The following is an 18,527-nucleotide window of genomic DNA, read 5'->3' as shown; positions in this document are numbered from 1 at the left end:
CCCCGCGAATTCTGGCTTTTTGTTTACAACAGCAAAACTTACATTCTTTTTGTTTTTTTTTCATATAAAATTAATGTAATTTTAGTCTTAGATAAGTTTATCACTAAACCAAAGTGAAAATAGTAATAATAATAATATACTTACGGAGCACTAACTAAAAGTTTGCTGATTTTCAATACAAATCTCTCAAAAGACGTTTGAACAGGTCGGTTAAAAAGACACCAAATAAATAAAAACGGATCAAATTACTACAGTGCCATCTTCCTTAGAGTCTGAACTAAGTCCTCCGTCGGTAAAAAAATTTATATTTGCAATTTAAAATAGTGGAAATTAAATAAAACTAAAATGGGTAGACTCGCCCCGGTTTACGGTATGTGATTTAATTTAAAAAAATATTAATATTTTTAAAAAAATATGTTTGTTTAAAACTTGAAACCATTAATTATTTTAAATTATACAAATTATTAAAAATGTATTCTGTACAAATACAATATAAAGGAATAAGATTTTTTAATTTTATAATGAATTTATTAAATATATTTCGGAAAACATGGGATATAAAATTCATGTCTCTGAGACAAAATATCGTTTCACTATTTGCTTACCTTCTTTTCTATTTTAATGGCTGTTGTTCATAAGGGTAACTGTCGTAAGTCCTGTCGTCAGCATCTTGATGTTGTCATCGTTCGTCATGTCTTTCCATGAAAGTAAAAGAATGAATTAGAATATGATCATAGTAAAAATAGTTAAAAATCAACAAAATTATATCTGATTATGACTACTTTATATTTCATAATTTATGTTAAAAACAAATTTTTTGATTTAAATGAAATTAATTTTGATTTAAATGAAGGAGAAGGATCGTATATTAAGAGTACGTACGGCAAATATTTTTATTTTTAGTAACTGATAATAAGTTGAATGTTTACCAATTATCTTTTTTATGCTCAATGCAAATTGTATTTTTGTATAAACTACTGATGATCTTGCTTCTAAAATAATTGTCATTGGAAAAGACTAAAATTTAGTCTGGAATTATAGGGGGAATATTTAGAGGACAGGTCTAAATCTAAAGTAAATAACTAGACTTGAACTTTTAATTGGTTATGCATCGTTTTTTTGAAGTTGGAAAAAATATGTGAATTACTTAATGTTTAATATTTATAATGACATTAATAAGTAAATATATAATAAGTAAAATATATATAATAGTAATAGTAAAATATATAATAATAATAAGTAAAATATTTTTCTTACATAATAAAGTAGTTCTTAAAGCGAAATATTTTTTTTGATTCTAACTTGGAAAATGAATAAGATATGTATGAAGAAAAAACAGATATGGGAGCTAATTGGAATTAAAATAATAAATAAATAAAAGAAATAGATAAATTCAAAATAAATCTTTTGTTAGTCAGGACTCCCACTCAATTTTAGAAATTAAATTCTTTGATTTTTTGAGGAAAGTTTCAATCAATTTCTTGATTATATATTTCCTCTACGTAGTTATCATCATAAATATATATATTTTCATTAAACAATTAATTAAAATTTACTTTTTTGTCGAAAATATGTCAAGTATCCACTTTCTTAAAAACAAAATTTTAAAAGGAAGACCGAACAAGTATATTTTAGAATAAAGAACCACATAAAAATAGAGAGAAACTGAAAATAATAAATTAAGTTCAAGATAAATTAGAGGAGATACTAGATTTTGCAAAAAAAACTGGAAAAAATAATTAATAAATCAGCCAGTCATTAGATTTTATTTTTTAATAAGGACCAATTATCTAAAAGCTGATACAAAAAGCTTTATTTCGTGAAAAAAATTATTATATTGAAAATATAATTATACTTATAAATAAATTTGAAATAATATTCTAATTTTAATTTTGAAAAAGTGAACTCTCTTGTAGCTTACTTTCTACATGGAACAATAAAAACAGATGTATATCTTATTTATTTTGTACTTCATGGGATACTTATCAATACCGTATTGTTTACAACTGATTATTTCTAGGTTTATGGAAAGATTTTTCTATGTTTTGGCAGAAACATCATTACCTGACAATTCCCAGATTTTTTTTTTATTTTCCTAAAATCAAATTCTCTGATGATTTTGAACTTTCTTTTTTTTCATTAGTTCTAAAAGTATTTATTAATAAGTGAATGATGCTATTCTTAAAAAAAAATTGGGTTTTAAAAAAATATGAATAATGTATGAAACTATATTTTATGAAAATACTTTTATAGATTGGAATATGTATTGTTTATTTAGAAAAGGAGGGCAGAGAAGGAATTTCTTAATTTTATAATAAATTTAATCGTAAAATAAAATAAAAATTATTAATTAATATAAAAAATATAAGAATTATTATTAATTAATATAAAATAACTTAATACTTAAATATAAAAATTGGAAATATTTTACCTTTACATCAATTCATTGAATGCAAAAAAGAAAGAAAGAAAAAAAATATATATATATAATATAAGTGAAAAACACTTGCGAAACGACAAAATAAAAATTAGAAATACGGTCGGTCTGTTTAGTTTAGTACAAAAAAGTTAATATGTTGAGGTTCAAAACAAATAAATTGTTTATAAGTATATACTTCTTTAAAAAATTCACATATTTCACATTTCTTTGAAAATTGACATTATTTTTAAAAAAATTTTACCCTTATTAAGAAAACGCATTATTTGAAAACATAATTCTGAAAATACTGCTAATAATTCTGAAAATAGCAGCTAACAGGAGAGCATAAAATTAAATATTCAACTAGAATATAATATTACAAAACATAATTAAATCTTTGCTAATAAAATAAAAATGAATTAAATTAATTATGAGAAACTATTTAATAAATAAGTGGAAAAAAATTAAAAAATACATGATCTGAAGAGCAAAAGTTGTTACTTACTTGTTGTTCTGTGGAGCAACGACTCTACTCTTGGGGAAAAATAAAAAAGACTCCTTTAGACAAGGAGCTACATTTATCTCCTTTTTTAAATATTTTTTTTGCCAAACGAGTCTTTTGGCACATGTAAATAATCAAAGACCACCTATGGTGCAGCTTTTTGTAACTTGAAAGGAATGTTTCTCAGAATTGGGGGGTAAGGAAGAAAATGTGCTTCCTCCCTTCTCTTCCCCAAATTCTTTTGCCTTCAAGGACTTCAAAAATACGTATCCGGTGATTTCAAATAGTAATATGTTTCAAATTAAAATCAATTTCGATTTTGAAATATTAAAGACAATTTCTGGTGCTCATAATAAACAATAAATATGCAATCACCAAAACCTTTTATTAACCATTAACGATAAGGAAACTCACTTAATGAAATAATTATTGAAGTCAAGTACTTTTTTTAGAAAATTTTTTATACATGTATACTTTGAAATAATACTTACATAAATGTTTTTATTAGCGGTGCAGTAAATTAGAATCTCGTTTCTTTGTAATGAACAGTGAAGCTGCCGTTATTAATCACGTTTAAGTAAAAAGACCATTTAATAGTTTTCATCCACTTTTTATATAAAAAGTACAAAAAAAGACGTTTTTCTCTTTTTATGAAATTATTTTTTATATAAATAATTAAGCATTGGTTTTTAATTGAGAAAATTTATTCACATTAGCGAAATGACTGTGTATAATATAATATTAGCATTTCACATTATGAGTTCGTAAAAAATGTATATTTCCTTCTTAAAGTATTCATAAACTACTTTTCATGTTGAAAGAAAATTTTGTTTTTTATTTCTTTTTTTAATGAATGAAGACTGGGTTATTTACTTTTATCCATTTACATTACAAAATAATAATTATAATTTTGGTTGAAAGCTAATGATCACGAAAATATAAAAGCCCAAATATCAATTGCTGCAAATTCACAGTCTTGGATACAAGAATTAGAGATTACTCTATTTCCAACTAAATACTTTATGTCATTTAACTGCTTCATAAGAATAATGATGTCCTTTTAATTTTTTTACAGATGATAGTTAGATTACAAAAGTCTATTTAGCTATACAAGTTTATTTTTTCTATGGCGTTAAAATTCACGATTTTTAAATTATTTAACAGAAAAACTTGTTTAACGTTACTTTAACTTTAAAACTTTATTTTATTTACGTTTATGGCAACGACATCGATTTTTGAAATTCATTATTAGTTTGCACGCAGTTTTTAAATATGTATAGAAATTTTTTAAAGTAATAACAGTTTTTATTTTGCTATTATATTTGCATAACTATAAGTTGTAAGAAAATTTATTATTTTTTATTTTATCATTTGAAACTTTATTCAATGCATAATTAAAAACTACCTTTCCATTTTCGGTTTAAAAATCTTTTCAATTCTACAAAAATAAAAATTAGGAGACTTTGCCCTTTTCTTATTCCACTCACCAACCCCCGTAATTGCTTATCATTCATCATCGATTTTTTCTTTATTTTCTTAAACTGCAGTATTTTTCACAAAGCACAGAACATTTTATTTTCAAAATATATAAGTATTGTAGCTTTATCTAAGAACATTTTTTTAATAGTAATGAAATAGAGGATTTAATAGATTTGAAAAATAATTATCTGTACTTGAAAAAAATATTTTACTTAAGGAATACAGATTGTGTAACTCAATGAGAAAAAATAATGAGAAGCAGTTTTATACGTTAACGAAACTTATTAAAGCTTAAACAGGGAACGGTTTTTATCGTTATTTATTAAGCTTATAGTTTTTAAAAATGTAAAAATAAATATTAAGAGTGATATCAAGCAACACACAAATCTGCCTCCCTTTCGCTAATTTTGATTGACTACAATTTTAGCGCGAGCATGTAAATTAAAGATCTTCTGAGGAAAAAAATTAATTTTCTACAACAATTGATGAATAGTTAATATTTGAAACAAAAAACACGAAGAAAGACATTGCGAATGACAATTAAATTTGCAATAGCTTTCGAATAAATTGGAATTTCAAAACAAAATTCTTGTTAGGCTTACACATAAATCCACCCTTTCAGCAAATCAAATTTTAACTAAGTTACCTTTCAGCGGACTTCACAAAGAAAAAAGTTAATTACCGCACTCTATGATAATGATATTTCTCCTAAACAAAACCATAACTCTGATAATAAAACAAAAATATACTTTATTTAAACCATTCATTTGGTAATTTTTCTATTTAAATGGTGACAGTTTACCGGATATTCTAGCTTTAAAAATTACAGCTTTTTTAACCTCACATTTATTAAAAAATACAAAACTAAATACTAGTAGTTTTTTTTTGAATAAATAGTTTTTATACCATTTTTTAAACTATCGTGTTAAAATAACCAAATTTTACCCAATTTATCGAATTTCAACTCATATTATAAAGTCTCATTTTTTAATTTTAATCGAAAACATTACCAAATCTCTTCGACAAAAATTACTGAGCTTTTTGGTGTGCCCATAAGGCCAAAAATAAGGTAAGTTTTACAATATTTTGGTAGTTTTGATCAAATTTTCTTTTCTAGCAAACAAATCGACCTAACGTACTATTTTTATTTTATTTTAACAGTTTCAACTTAACTATCGAAATCTAAATTTTCTCTGTATTTTCTCTACAACTCATCATAACTTTAAACAATAAATCTTATCATTTTTGCGTAGTAAAACGAAATAAAACGTTAAAAAAAGAGAGAGAAAAACTGCATATAAAGCAATAGTAAAATTACAATTAATTTTCGAACATATTTGAATACCGGTGTTGAGTTCATAATCAAAACTAGCCTTTGCAGCGTGTTAAATTTCAACTTAGTATTTGCATTTCTGTGTTCTACAGAGCTGCCCGTGTGGTATTTTTTACACCAAATTTTGTAGTCAATAATTCTCAAACAAATAATCTGCCCTGTTACGGTTGGGTATAGAATAAAAAAATGAAAAGTTGCAAAACAATGATAAAAATTTTTAAAAAAATTAAAAAAATAAAATGGCCGGGTGAAACATATATAGTGGTACATTTACGAAGTTTGGCTAATTTCACAACCCAGAAGAAATATTAATTCTTAAAAAAAAAGTTCCAGAAGATAACAAATATATTCTACAAAAACATACCTTCCTCTCCATAGAAGATATCCAGTCCTGGATCAGAGATGAGTTTACAAAGAAAATCTCCAACAATCTGTGGTTACCTTCTAGGAAATCCAGATGAATAAGTCACTATTAAAACAGTTATTTCAAACTAAAAAATCTTTATTTTGAGGATCCATATTTAACGGCAAAAATAGTGTCCAACACACAGTCTCTGGTGGAGAAGTGGGTGAAGGGTAATAAATTCAGGAACACGGAAATTTTGGATGAAACTGACTTAGACGAGATCAAATTCAGATTGCATGTTGACGATCATTCTCCTCCATCTTAGAGATCAATTTTATCCATTAATCAATAAGTGAGAACCGGAAGCCAAGGTGTTAGCAGCAATACCGACAGTTGAAGCACACTCCCGGATTTGGGATTCTTGATAAGAAAGCATCCATCGCAAACAGTTTTCTCAAAATTGAAGATAACGTTTATGTTTTTATGAATAAGATTTTTATGATCTGCTATCAAAAATTCGGAAATTTTATTGGAAGGCATATTGAAGCTACTATATTAGCAAAAAGGCAGTCAGTGGAATTTTTATATGGCCGAAGAAAAGGTTCATCTCATAAATGAGAAACTACACAAAAAAATGGCGAAGGAGACGCCATCCTCACCTCCTAACGAGGACAGGATATCAAAAAATAAAACACGCAACAGCGCGACGTGGAGTATGATACTCTCGAATTTCGAATGCAATCGTCATCTTTCGCGCGCTCTTTTTATAAGAGACAAAAACTTAATGGTTGAAGTTGTAGTACATGTTGTGCAAGTTAAAGTTAAATTATCTAAAAATTACGAGTTGAGACGAAAAATTGATTATACGTTAACAGTTACGGTTGAGAAACACAACATACACGCGGAGATGAAAGATGCCGACAACCAGTGCGAATTCTCAGAAACGAAAAGGGTGGAATGTTCTAGAAAGAAAGGGGCTCTGCAAGGAGCTGGTAAGGAATTTTTAGGGGGAGAATGTCCAAATTGCGCTAACGCGTTAAGGGGTGAGAAGAAAAAAAGATGAAATAAAAAATGTATTATAAAATTATAAATTAAGTCGAAAGAAATTAGTATTTTGATTAAAAAAAGGATATTTAGAAAATTAGGCTGTGACCTAATGTCACATAATCGAATGATCATTTTTCTATTTCATTGCACTCCCGGTGCCTTTTTCTACAATCGTTCTAAAATTTATTTTATAATTGCCGGTGAACACCCCAAATGATGCTGTGTGACCTCGATCGTTATGTCCCTTCATTAACCGCAAAAAATAAAAGGCTAGAGTAGTACTAATTTTAGCAGTACCAACCTATAAGTGGAATGTATAAAGCATTAAAGTGAAGCTCTCTCCATTTTGAAGCCCTCAATCAATTAAAGTTGCCTTACTAATTAATCAAATAAGATCTTAATGGTAATTCTAAAATTATTATTTTTTAAAATTAGAGTTTATTAATGTACTTATTTTTTTTTAATTTGTTTTTGTAATTTTCCCCACTGATTGAAGCACTTTTGTTAGAACATTTTGTTTTTGAAATTGAATTTTGAGCTGTAAAAGATTTTAACTCTGTATTACTTACGTTAAAACTGTTTTATAAGTAAACTGTAAAATATAAGAATTTGAGTTTTTTTGTTGTTATACTTTTATTAGTTCATTTATTTATTTATTTTTTTAGAAAAAAAAGCAATTCAATGTAAAGATAATCACAAATGATTTAAAAAAGTAATCGCATTAAAATGTTAAATAATTAAAATGATCAGCAATATAAGTAAAAACTGAAATTGATGTTTAGTGGAGATCCATGCAAAAAGGAAACAAGGTGCTGAAAAAGCCTAAAGCTTCTCAAGAACTATCACCAATAGCGAGGGATGAAAAACGCATAACCGGACATCATAAATTTTTCTTTTTACCCTACAGAAAGGGGGTCCACAGCTGCACCTAATCAACAGCTCATCCCTATTCACAGCAAACTGCAACTTCTTATTCTGAAATAAACACATGTACTTCTTCTAGTAATCAATATTTAAATATCATGAAGGCATGAAGGTCACATTAGTATACTTACAAATTTTTTTTAATTCCTAAAATTGCATTGGGTAAAATTAATCATTAAAATCTTTGATTCTTACTTTGAAATTACATTAGAATAATAATACATAATGATTAATTCATATTGATACATAAAAAACTTAACAATTTTAGATGTCTAGTTCTTACCATATACAAAAGTGTTTCAACTACAAACTACTAATTTTAAAGCATCCATACCTAAAAATATTTATTTTATTATAATTTTATCGTTAACTAGTCTGAGCAACGAGGAGGTAGTGAGTAAAATTTGTATCTGTTTTTATATAAATAATTCGAAATAATATTTTCATTCATGTTTTTTAAATACTCTATGATTTACCAGTCTTGTCAATGAAAACACCGATAAAAATGCATCATTAAAGCTTGCCAACATTCTCATCAACAACATTATTATTTGTTCTACAGCTATTGTTTAAGAGTTAATCTGCATATGTTTCTTAGGACGTCACTAAATTATTTTCCTTCTTCAGTATTCATATTTATATAAGAAATGATACTAAGACTAAGGACAGTAATTATGTATAAATTAACCATACAGGAATATAAAAACACTTTAAGGTAATTTCATGAAAACATATTAAAATCACTCGCTGATGAAAAGAAAAAGAAAGAAATTCAGCCTGGGAATTCCTCTGACCAATTATAAAAATTTCCTTTCATATGAACTTGGAAATGAAAAGGCTGCAGTGTTCACCGAACTTGATACGTGCTGTTTCTTTATATCAAATAAATTTGTAATAAATTTTTCTCTATATCAGAAAATTGAAAGGGACACCGCTTGTTTTGGGAGTTTAACTTAACGTTTGCTGTTCATTTTGTATTTCTGCTCAACTACTGTAAGACTTAAAAACTGTAAATTACTAAGGTGTGTAGAAAACTATACAGGAATTACAATAGAATAAAAAAAATAGCATTCGATAGTTAATTTGAGAATTTGTAACTGCTAAACTTGATAAGCGAGAAAATATACCATAGCCAATCTACAGGCTGCAGGAATGCAACTCGCCATGTCTCGAGAACTTTTGAAACGAATTGAAAAATTTTTGCACTTAATAATAAAATTCATTAACCTAAAACAAATTATTACATAATTTTAAATAATATTAATTTAAATAGTAAAATACAAAATTTGAACGAAATCTGTCGAAAAGTTCTTGAGAAATTAAATGTTAAATATATAACTTTTTTAAAATTGAAAGATTCAGGTTTATTTAATTGATTTAGTACAGATTAAATTTTGTATTTTGTCATTTAAAATGACATTTGTTAAATTTTCAATTTAAAGTTCTTTCGATTATTCTCTTAATAAATAAAATAATATAAAATGAACTAGTAATAATATAAATTTACTCAAAAATAATTTAAATATAATTTAAATAAAATTTAAATAAAGTTGTGTGTTTACAGAGCAGCACTTCATTAGGGGACACACTGTCTGTAAACACACAGGAGCCTTTCTGTTGTTAGTGGCAAAGCCAAAACTAACAGTGCCCCGAGGCCCCTAATGAAAATACAAGCATAAAGAAGGTCTTACCTGTGATTTTGAAAATCTTTTTACCAGTATTCCTCACAATTATTTAAAAAATATTTGTATTGAAATTTTTGAACATTATTTGATTAATGAAAGTATTGACAAGGAAGACTGGATTAATTTATGCAATGTCAACATTTTTGAAAATTACCTTTTTAACGGTATTAGTTTTTACAGGCAAATTAAGGGTATTTCTATGGGTAATAGTTATTCAAGTGCATTCGCTAATATTTTCCTTCACTTTTATGAACATAAATTTTTACAGAATAATTTTTTAAAAGGTTTTAGGTTTATTGATGATTTAATCATCTTCGATTGTAGTGATTTTGATTTGATTAATAATATTTATCCTGAAGAACTGAGTTTAATTAAAACCAATTCACAAGACTCTAGTGCTTATTTTTTAGATCTTGATATAAATATTTCTGATAACAATAATCTCATAGGGGTTTATGATAAAAGGAAGGATTTCAATTTTAATGTTATTAACCTTACGCATTTTTATTCCAACCTTTATTATAAAATTTTCAAGAACATTGTATTTGGTCAAATATTGAGATTCAAATTCATTTGTAATAACCGTATAGATTTTTTGACCGCTATTGAGGTATTAAAAAACAGTTTAAAGAAAAATAAATTTCCTTTTAACTTTAATAATTTTGATGTTTTGATTAAAGAAATTTTAAAAAAATCCTATTAACTTGGCCGATATTGAAGCCCGTCTAAGCAGGCCTAGACGGTGAATTATTTGGTTTTCATCTTGTTATTTACTGGGATTTTGTTTTCATTTACAGAATTTCTTGGGATTATGTTTTCTTATTCTGTTGGGATTTTTTAGACAGATGGCAGCACTTGGATTCTATTGCTCTTTAATTTGTTGATTTTTATCTAGGTGTCAGCACATTATTTTTTGAGCTGATTTGGAATATATAAGGAATTTCTTTTTCATTTTTACTAACTGTAACTGTTTTGAATACTTATATGTGCTTTGGGGGGCGGTTTTTTTGATGTCATCTAAGTGTTTTGTATATTTGTTTCAGTAAAGGTGATTATTTATATGAATGTTATAATGGTAAATATTTATTTAATGTGGTAATTATTATTATTCTTTATGCTTGTATTTTCATTAGGGGCCTCGGGGCACTGTTAGTTTTGGCTTTGCCACTAACAACAGAAAGGCTCCTGTGTGTTTACAGACAGTGTGTCCCCTGATGAAGTGCTGCTCTGTAAACACACAACTTTATTTAAATTTTATTTAAATTATATTTAAATTATTTTTGAGTAAATTTATATTATTACTAGTTTATATGATTTGAATTTGGTTTTAGCTGCCTTGTGCGCTGTTCCAATTTGAATTTGAATTAATGTAGTTATGGTTATTTTTATTTTTCTACCTCCTGTTTAATTAATTTCACTTAAGAATTTGAATTTACGTTTGAATAATATAAAATGATTAATACTTCTTACAAATTATTTTTGACTAGGAACTATTTTTAGGAAAATGAATTTTATTATTGTGTGCTAAAATTTTTTAGTTCGTTTGAAAAATTCTCGAGATATGGTCATTTATTTCGAGAGTCAAGAATTCTAATCAATTGAAGAAAAGAAAAAGGTATGCTTTTTTTAGAAAAAGTACGTGTCTGTTTTTCTAATTTAAAGTATTTTGAGACTTAGTAAATAAAAGTTCAAACTTTCGATCATAAATTATTCAAAGTGTTTGCTTTTTTGCACATACACACAAACATAAGTTATTTTTTTAATATTAATTGAAAAGTTTTCAATTGATTATATTTTAATTTTTTTTATTTAATTTGAATAAATACTTTTTTTNAATTTGAATAAATATTTTCTTTTATAAAATGCTGCTTTTATATTTTGAAACAACACGCGACTTAATATGGGATATATTTTTAATTGTAAGATGGAGGCACCAAAATATTTTCAGTGCTTAGGGCCTCAAGAGGTCTTAATCCGGCCCTGGATTCAGCCGATTTAAATATCGTACATTGCGATTCTTATTTACGAGATTTAAAAAACCAATATAGCGATTTGTATTTACACGCTTTTAAAACCCTATGTAGCGATTCGTATTCACGCGATCTTAAATTCCAATGTCGTGATTCGCTATTGCGGTTGTAATATCAAACGTCGATTTTCGTAATTATACGTGCTTTAAAAATTATGCAGCGTGATTCGTATTTACGTGATATAAAAATTACGCATCATGATTTGTATTTTCACATTTTTTAAAATTCGATATAGAGTTTCATATTCAGGTGATTTAAAAGCCTCATATCGGGATTCATTTTCATAGAATTTTAAAATTAATCATCGGGATTTATAATCACATGGCTTTCAAGTTTAAAATTCACACTTTTCTCGTCAAATTTTTGTGAATATATATATATATTCTTTCATTCTTGGATTTCCTCTTTTTTACTTTCTGACTACTCTCATCCCTGTTCATAAAAGTTTAAAGCATGAAAAATCAACTTTCTTTATTAATTTTTTTAAGTAAAAAAAAAGAGTTTATAATTAATTAAAATAAAACTATTTATTTGTTCTATAACATTTTAATTTGTTAATGTAACATTTGCCGTAGTGGATAGCATGGATTAGCTAACCCCATAAATCATAATGTCCCTCCTTACACAACTCTATAGTTTCAATTAAAAAAAGAACGAATTTTTGATTTTAGAGCTCAATAAGTATTTTTCCACTTCATGGGAAAAAACTAAAAAAAAACTTTTTACTTGCAAATAATAAAAATGCTTAAAACTTAAAAAATGATGACACGATTTTTTTTTATTTTTTGCATATTTTATCTTATAAAAATAACATTAAATTTTAAAAAAACAACATATTAAATATAAAATGGGTGTTGTTTAGAGTATTATTGAAAATATTAAGTAATCTGTAACTAAAAAAAAAGGACATAAAAAGGGCTTTAGTTAGCCGAATTTCTAATAGTTTCGATTCTGAAGAAAATAAAACCCTCATTCTTCCTTTGCTAAGAAGTTTTTTGTTGTTATTCATTTCTGGCTCGTAATGGTGTGAAAGCTAGAAAAATAATTTTCCTGCCATCTATCGGAAGGTTTTGAAAACAAGTCTAAAATAATGAACAGCGCCCTCTCTATATGGCATTTAAAAGATTTTATTTACGTTACTTTTTCTTTTTTTTTTCTTTCTTTCTTTTTTTTTTATNTTTTTTTTTTTTTTTTTTTTTTTTTTTTTTTTTTTTTTTTTTTTTTTTTTTTTTTTTTTTTTTTTTTACTATTATTTAAAAAATAAATATGCTACATGAAAAAATATTTTTGCTGTGTAAATGAAAAATAAATATATTTAGCATTTTGAAAGTATAATTTTGATTTTCATTTATATTCTGTACTAAAATTTAAAATAAAAAATTCTGTACGGAAATTTCATTTAATCATTTTATCAGTAAATCATTTTATTGTAATATGACTAATATTTTGAAATTCGATTAATAAAAATTCCAAATATTTTGTTGTTATTAGAAAACGAATTTTTAAACAGAATTTCTTCATCAATTCAATATTACAATTTACAAATATTACCCCAAAATTTTTTGAAAAAAAAAAAATATTGAGTTTATTTTACTGGACTTTTGTTCTAACTATTCAAAAAATTTAAACAGATTTTATAAATGTAAAATTTTTAAAACCCTTTGAAATATTTTGAATCCTGTTTTTGAAAAGTAAATGATTAAACTGAGATTTTACGTTAAAATAAACATTAAATATTGAATAATTAAATAGTTGAAAACAATTTATATGACTTAAAAATGTTCTATTTTAACATTTATTATGACACAATACTTCAATTGTAAGTAAAATTTGCAAATAATTAGAATAAAGTATGTTTCATAAGAAATCCTTACTTTGAACTAAACAAATGTTGCCATCTATTATTAAAATAATAAATTTTTAGGAATCATGTAACATTAAAAATAAATATATCTTTGATTTAATAAAAGAAAAGTCTTTATTTTAAAATACATGATTAATACTACAAATTAAACATTTTATAATAAGCAATTAAAATTAAATTTAAAAAAAACATTTTCCAATAAATACAAGAATTGTTCTAGTTATAAATTATTATCTTTTAATTTTTAAGGGAGTTAGTTTTAAGTTTTATCTAAAATATTTACTTCAAAACAAAGATTATGTAGGAATTTAAATTTTATACTTCGAGAAATGATTTTTTGAATAAAAAATTCTTATAAATATTTATTTTAAATCAATTTCTTAATCGAATTATTTTTTAAAATATTTAATAAGCAATTCTAGAATTCATATTTAAGTTATAGCAAATTAATAAAATTCTAATTTTTTAATATTCGATGTAAAAGTTCTGCAAAATTTTTTAAATCGTATTATGCTAAATATTTTATGGATTCTATTCTTTTCTTATCTTTTTTCAAATTTTCCAGTAATAACAAATTTTTTTACCATCTCAACACTTTCACATTATTAATCAATCAATCCATTGTTACCTTACAATTACTAATGGTATACAACGAAGGTCCTGTAACCAATCAATAGCAAAAGGCCAAATAACACTTTTATTTTTCGGGCCTGTGTAAGTGACGAATTATATTGCCGCCTCTTTATGATAAAGCATGGGAAAGAAACAAAATCGAACAAATTTGCTTAAGGTCCTGTAACCAATCAATAGCAAAAGGCCAAATAACACTTTTATTTTTCGGGCCTGTGTAAGTGACGAATTATATTGCCGCCTCTTTATGATAAAGCATGGAAAAAAAACAAAATCGAACAAATTTGCTTAATATTTTATTCTTCGATTATCTTTTTTAATTTTTTCCCATCTTTTCGAGTTAATAACCAATTTTTTTTCCCAACTCTACACTTATTCATTATTATTAAAACAATTTATTGTAACCTAACAATTAATTTATGGTATACAATGAAGGTCCTGTAACCAATTAAGTGCAAACAGCCATAAAGCAGTTTTATGTTCCGGGCCTATATAAGGGACGAGTTATACCGCCGCTTCCGATAATGCCTCAAAACAAGCGATAACGGATCCCATTGTGTTTGCCTTTTGCCGCTAACGTTCCGAAAATGCCTGCAAACGGCCTTACATTTGCCGTGAGGTGTGTGCTTACTGGGAGGTTGCTTAAATTCTAGTGATGCTACTGAAGCAGAAAAAAGAGACTTTTGGGCAGAATGCTTTTTATTTGTGAAGAGTACTACAAAAAAAATCTTTGAACGCACGTCCAAGAATTTTGCTATGTTAAAAGCTGCATCTTGTTTAAACGCACATCTATTGAAAAGCAATCCAGTATTATGAGAAAAGCGAATGGTCGGTTTGCTTCAACTTCTTTTTTTCAATGCACAAATTTCCCCAGCCTGTTCAGAACGTGCAAAAATCCAATTTGAAACTTTCCTGGAAAAACTGAAAAGTAATTACAAAGAACAACTTAATTCATTTAATGAAGATATGCGCTTAGATGATTTTTATTCAAATATTTTAAAAAAGTCCAGTGAATTTTCTGAACTTTTTGAAGTAGTGAGAATAATTCTTATATTGTCGCATGACAATGCTGACGTAGAGAGTGGATTCAGTATCAACAAGGATATGCTTGTTGAAAATCTGAAGGACGAGTCCTTAGTTGGACTGAGGACTGTTTATGATGCCATAAACTTTTATGAGGGGGTCCTAAATGCTCCACTCTCAAAAGATTTGCTTTGTTGTGCAAAATTAGCGAGTGAGATATCAACAAGCTTTGGAAAAGAGAAACATCGAGGTAAAGGGGAAGGAGAAAGAGTCCAACAAGCGGAAAGCTGTAACACAAATCAAACTGTTGCAGAGGAAACTGATATCTGAAAAATCTGTGGAAGTAGCAGAAATTGATGCTCAAATACATAAATTGACCAAAGAAAAAGGATTCTTAATTTTAATTTAAAATAGTTTTTGTTAAGTTAATCAATAAATTGTTTCAAGATAGCAAGAAGGTTATTTTTTTTTTCCACCTGAGTTCTTCATTTTGTGTGAATTTTATTTAGAGTATTAGGTGATTGGAAGTGAGCATGATTGGTTAATATAATTCCTGTCTTGATGAATTTTGGGTAAGAATTTTTTTTTTCTGTATTATTTTAAGTAATGTTGAATTATTGCTCACTTCAAGTGATAAAACTAGGGAAGTAATTTTTTTCTAATTTAAGTGTTGTTCACATGTTTCTTATAATACTGCATATGCATGCAAGGAAAACACAGGTAAATTTTTTTCCAGATTTGAGTGGCAACCCTGTAACAGCAATCGCGCAATGATCGCCAAGTAACAGTAGGTCTACTAAAAAAATTTACAAGAATCGTTAAATACCGACAGACAAAAAAAAGAAGAAAAAGTCACGAAATAATGCACAATGAAAAGATCGCTAAGTAGTAAAGTGCACAGCGATCACAAAATAACGTAAGACCAGCTGAAAATAATCTTCAAGAAAAGTAAACTTCCAAAGACAAAAATGGCGCATAAAGAAACTATGCATAGCGTTCTATTTCAACGCCGATCCTCGCACGAAACCGGGAGCTTTCCGTTATTCAACATCATGAAACTAACATTGTCTTCGTAGCTAGACGCCATCAACAGCTCTACAGTTAGGCGAAATCAAAATAGTCTTCGTCACCGCGGTGACAGCGTTAGCGTAGGCTAGTATTCTCACATATTAGATCATTATATCGTTAAACCGCGAGCGTTGTCTTACATGACTGCTTAAATCAGATTTCTGATGTATCGCCTAAAACGAAAATTACTCTCAGCAGCTTAAATCAGATTTATGATGCATCGCCTAAAGCGAAAGTCATTATATCGGCCTGCCAATATATGCATTAAATCGATATTTCACGATGCATCGATTTATAGCCCAGTCCTAGTAAAATATATGTAACTTTTTTTTTGGCTTGTCAACCAACTATTTTTCTTTCAATACATACAATACTTGAAAATATGCAGTTTAGCCTAAAATAATTTATAATTGATCTTTTATTTTCTTAGATATGCAATATTCTTTTCTCACATTAAAAATGCTTGTTTCTTTATTAGATTGGCTGCAATGCAGTGAGCTGGGGTCCTATAAATGCTCAAATAGCTTATGCCACTACTTCTGATTGTTTAGAATCTACAACTTATCCATCAACTGCTGATTCTGTTAAAAGATTTGTGACTGGTGGCTGTGACAACCTTGTCAAGATTTGGAAATACTGGCAAGTAATTATCTTTCTCTTTTTTAATTTAAAAAAATTGTTAATATGAATCAGTTGCTGTTTGATTTAGTTATTTTCGTTAAAAATTAATGAGTAGTAAAAATTTTTAATTTTATATCATAATATAATAAGCTTTTTATGCTATCCTGATCATAAATATATATTTAACTTCATCGATGTTTGATGTTACTTTAAGGGCTGAGTAGTTAGAACAAGGTGATCAACTTGCTCAGCACTCTATTCATGATCTGTATTCAACTTACTACTCAATTTTTGCAACTCAATTTGGTTTTTTGAAATTTTTAATCAATGCAAAAATGTTGTTTTTAAGAAAGATTCCGATGAGTTTTAGCCATAGACAATGGTTTTAGAAGAAAAGCCTCTTTAAAAATACAAAATTTCTTGGAATTTTATGGTATTTTTAGAGTATTTTTCACGTTTTTTTCACACTATAAGGTATTTTTTTACATTTTTCTTTTTATATTTGATTACATTTATAATGGATTATTTCTTAAATTTTTACTTCTTATATTTTACAACATATATACATTAATAAATGCAAGCATCAATACTTTTTCCTTTCAACTTATTAGTCTTTTGTTATTTTAGCATTTAACATTTATTTCAAATTTTTCTGATTATTCATGTTTAATTTTCTCATAATATACATATTTTAGTACAGTTATATGTTGCATCAAATCTTAAAAATTAATGTTTCTGATTTAACTTGTTTAAAACATTTTTAAAATGACATTTCTAAGATTTTTTTTCTTTTCATTATCAAAACCATGGCTCTAGTTATGCTTAATTCAAGGTAATATTTTTTGTATTTAATTCATTTTGATTTACTTTATCAGCAAACAGGATCAGTGGTCTGAAGAGGAGAAACTAGAAGCTCACTCTAATTGGGTTAGGGATGTAGTATGGGCACCATCTGTTAATTTAGGCCAAAGTGTAATAGCAAGCTGTTCTCAGGTAAACATTAACTGTAGCTATTTATTAAAATTTTAATAATTAGCTATAGTCTATAACTATAGCTAATTATTGAAATTTTAAATCTGATAGCAATTTGTTTTACTGCCTAGTATCTGCACCAAAAATGTATACACTAAAAGACACCAAGTGATTTAAAAATTACTAAGTACAGGGTTCCTACACGCTCAGGAAAACCTGCAAAAGTCAGGCTATTCTAAAATTAAGCTAAAAAGTCAGGATTTTTCTTACATATTCATAAAGTTAGGAAAATAAAAAAAACTATAGTTCATTCAAAGACTGACAGACAAAAATAAAGTTTCAAGGAAAAATTCTGTAATTCAAAATATGTAATTTCCTCATAATAACATTCCTCTTTCCCTGGTAGAACCTGTCCTGTTAGCAATTTTCCTCCTGTTTATCCAATGATAAGGAATTTTTGATAGGGTTGCTAGGTTTATTGCTCTTTGTGTGAATAACTGGTTTACAAACAATAGTAGCTGAAACAACAGCAGAAAAATCAAAAAAGGAATTTTTACTGTTTTGTGATGCTGCCAAAAAAAAAA

General features: G+C 26.8%; 1 protein-coding gene across 3 annotated transcripts in view; it reads left to right on the top strand.

The window, feature by feature from the left end:
* LOC107443174 (protein SEC13 homolog) overlaps window positions 1–18,527 on the top strand; it is a 64,026-nt gene that overhangs the window by 31,709 nt on the left and 13,790 nt on the right. For all 3 annotated transcript variants that reach the window (XM_016056958.3, XM_016056957.2, XM_071187587.1), the window contains 2 exons: window positions 16,829–16,989; window positions 17,847–17,964. In XM_016056958.3, coding sequence (XP_015912444.2) covers window positions 16,829–16,989; window positions 17,847–17,964 — 279 coding nt within the window. The remainder of the gene's footprint in view (window positions 1–16,828; window positions 16,990–17,846; window positions 17,965–18,527) is intronic.

This window comes from Parasteatoda tepidariorum, chromosome X1 (assembly GCF_043381705.1).
Source record: "Parasteatoda tepidariorum isolate YZ-2023 chromosome X1, CAS_Ptep_4.0, whole genome shotgun sequence".
Taxonomy (NCBI): domain Eukaryota; kingdom Metazoa; phylum Arthropoda; class Arachnida; order Araneae; family Theridiidae; genus Parasteatoda; species Parasteatoda tepidariorum.
Note: the sequence above shows the minus strand (reverse complement) of the source record. Positions and strands in the feature narration are given on the sequence as shown.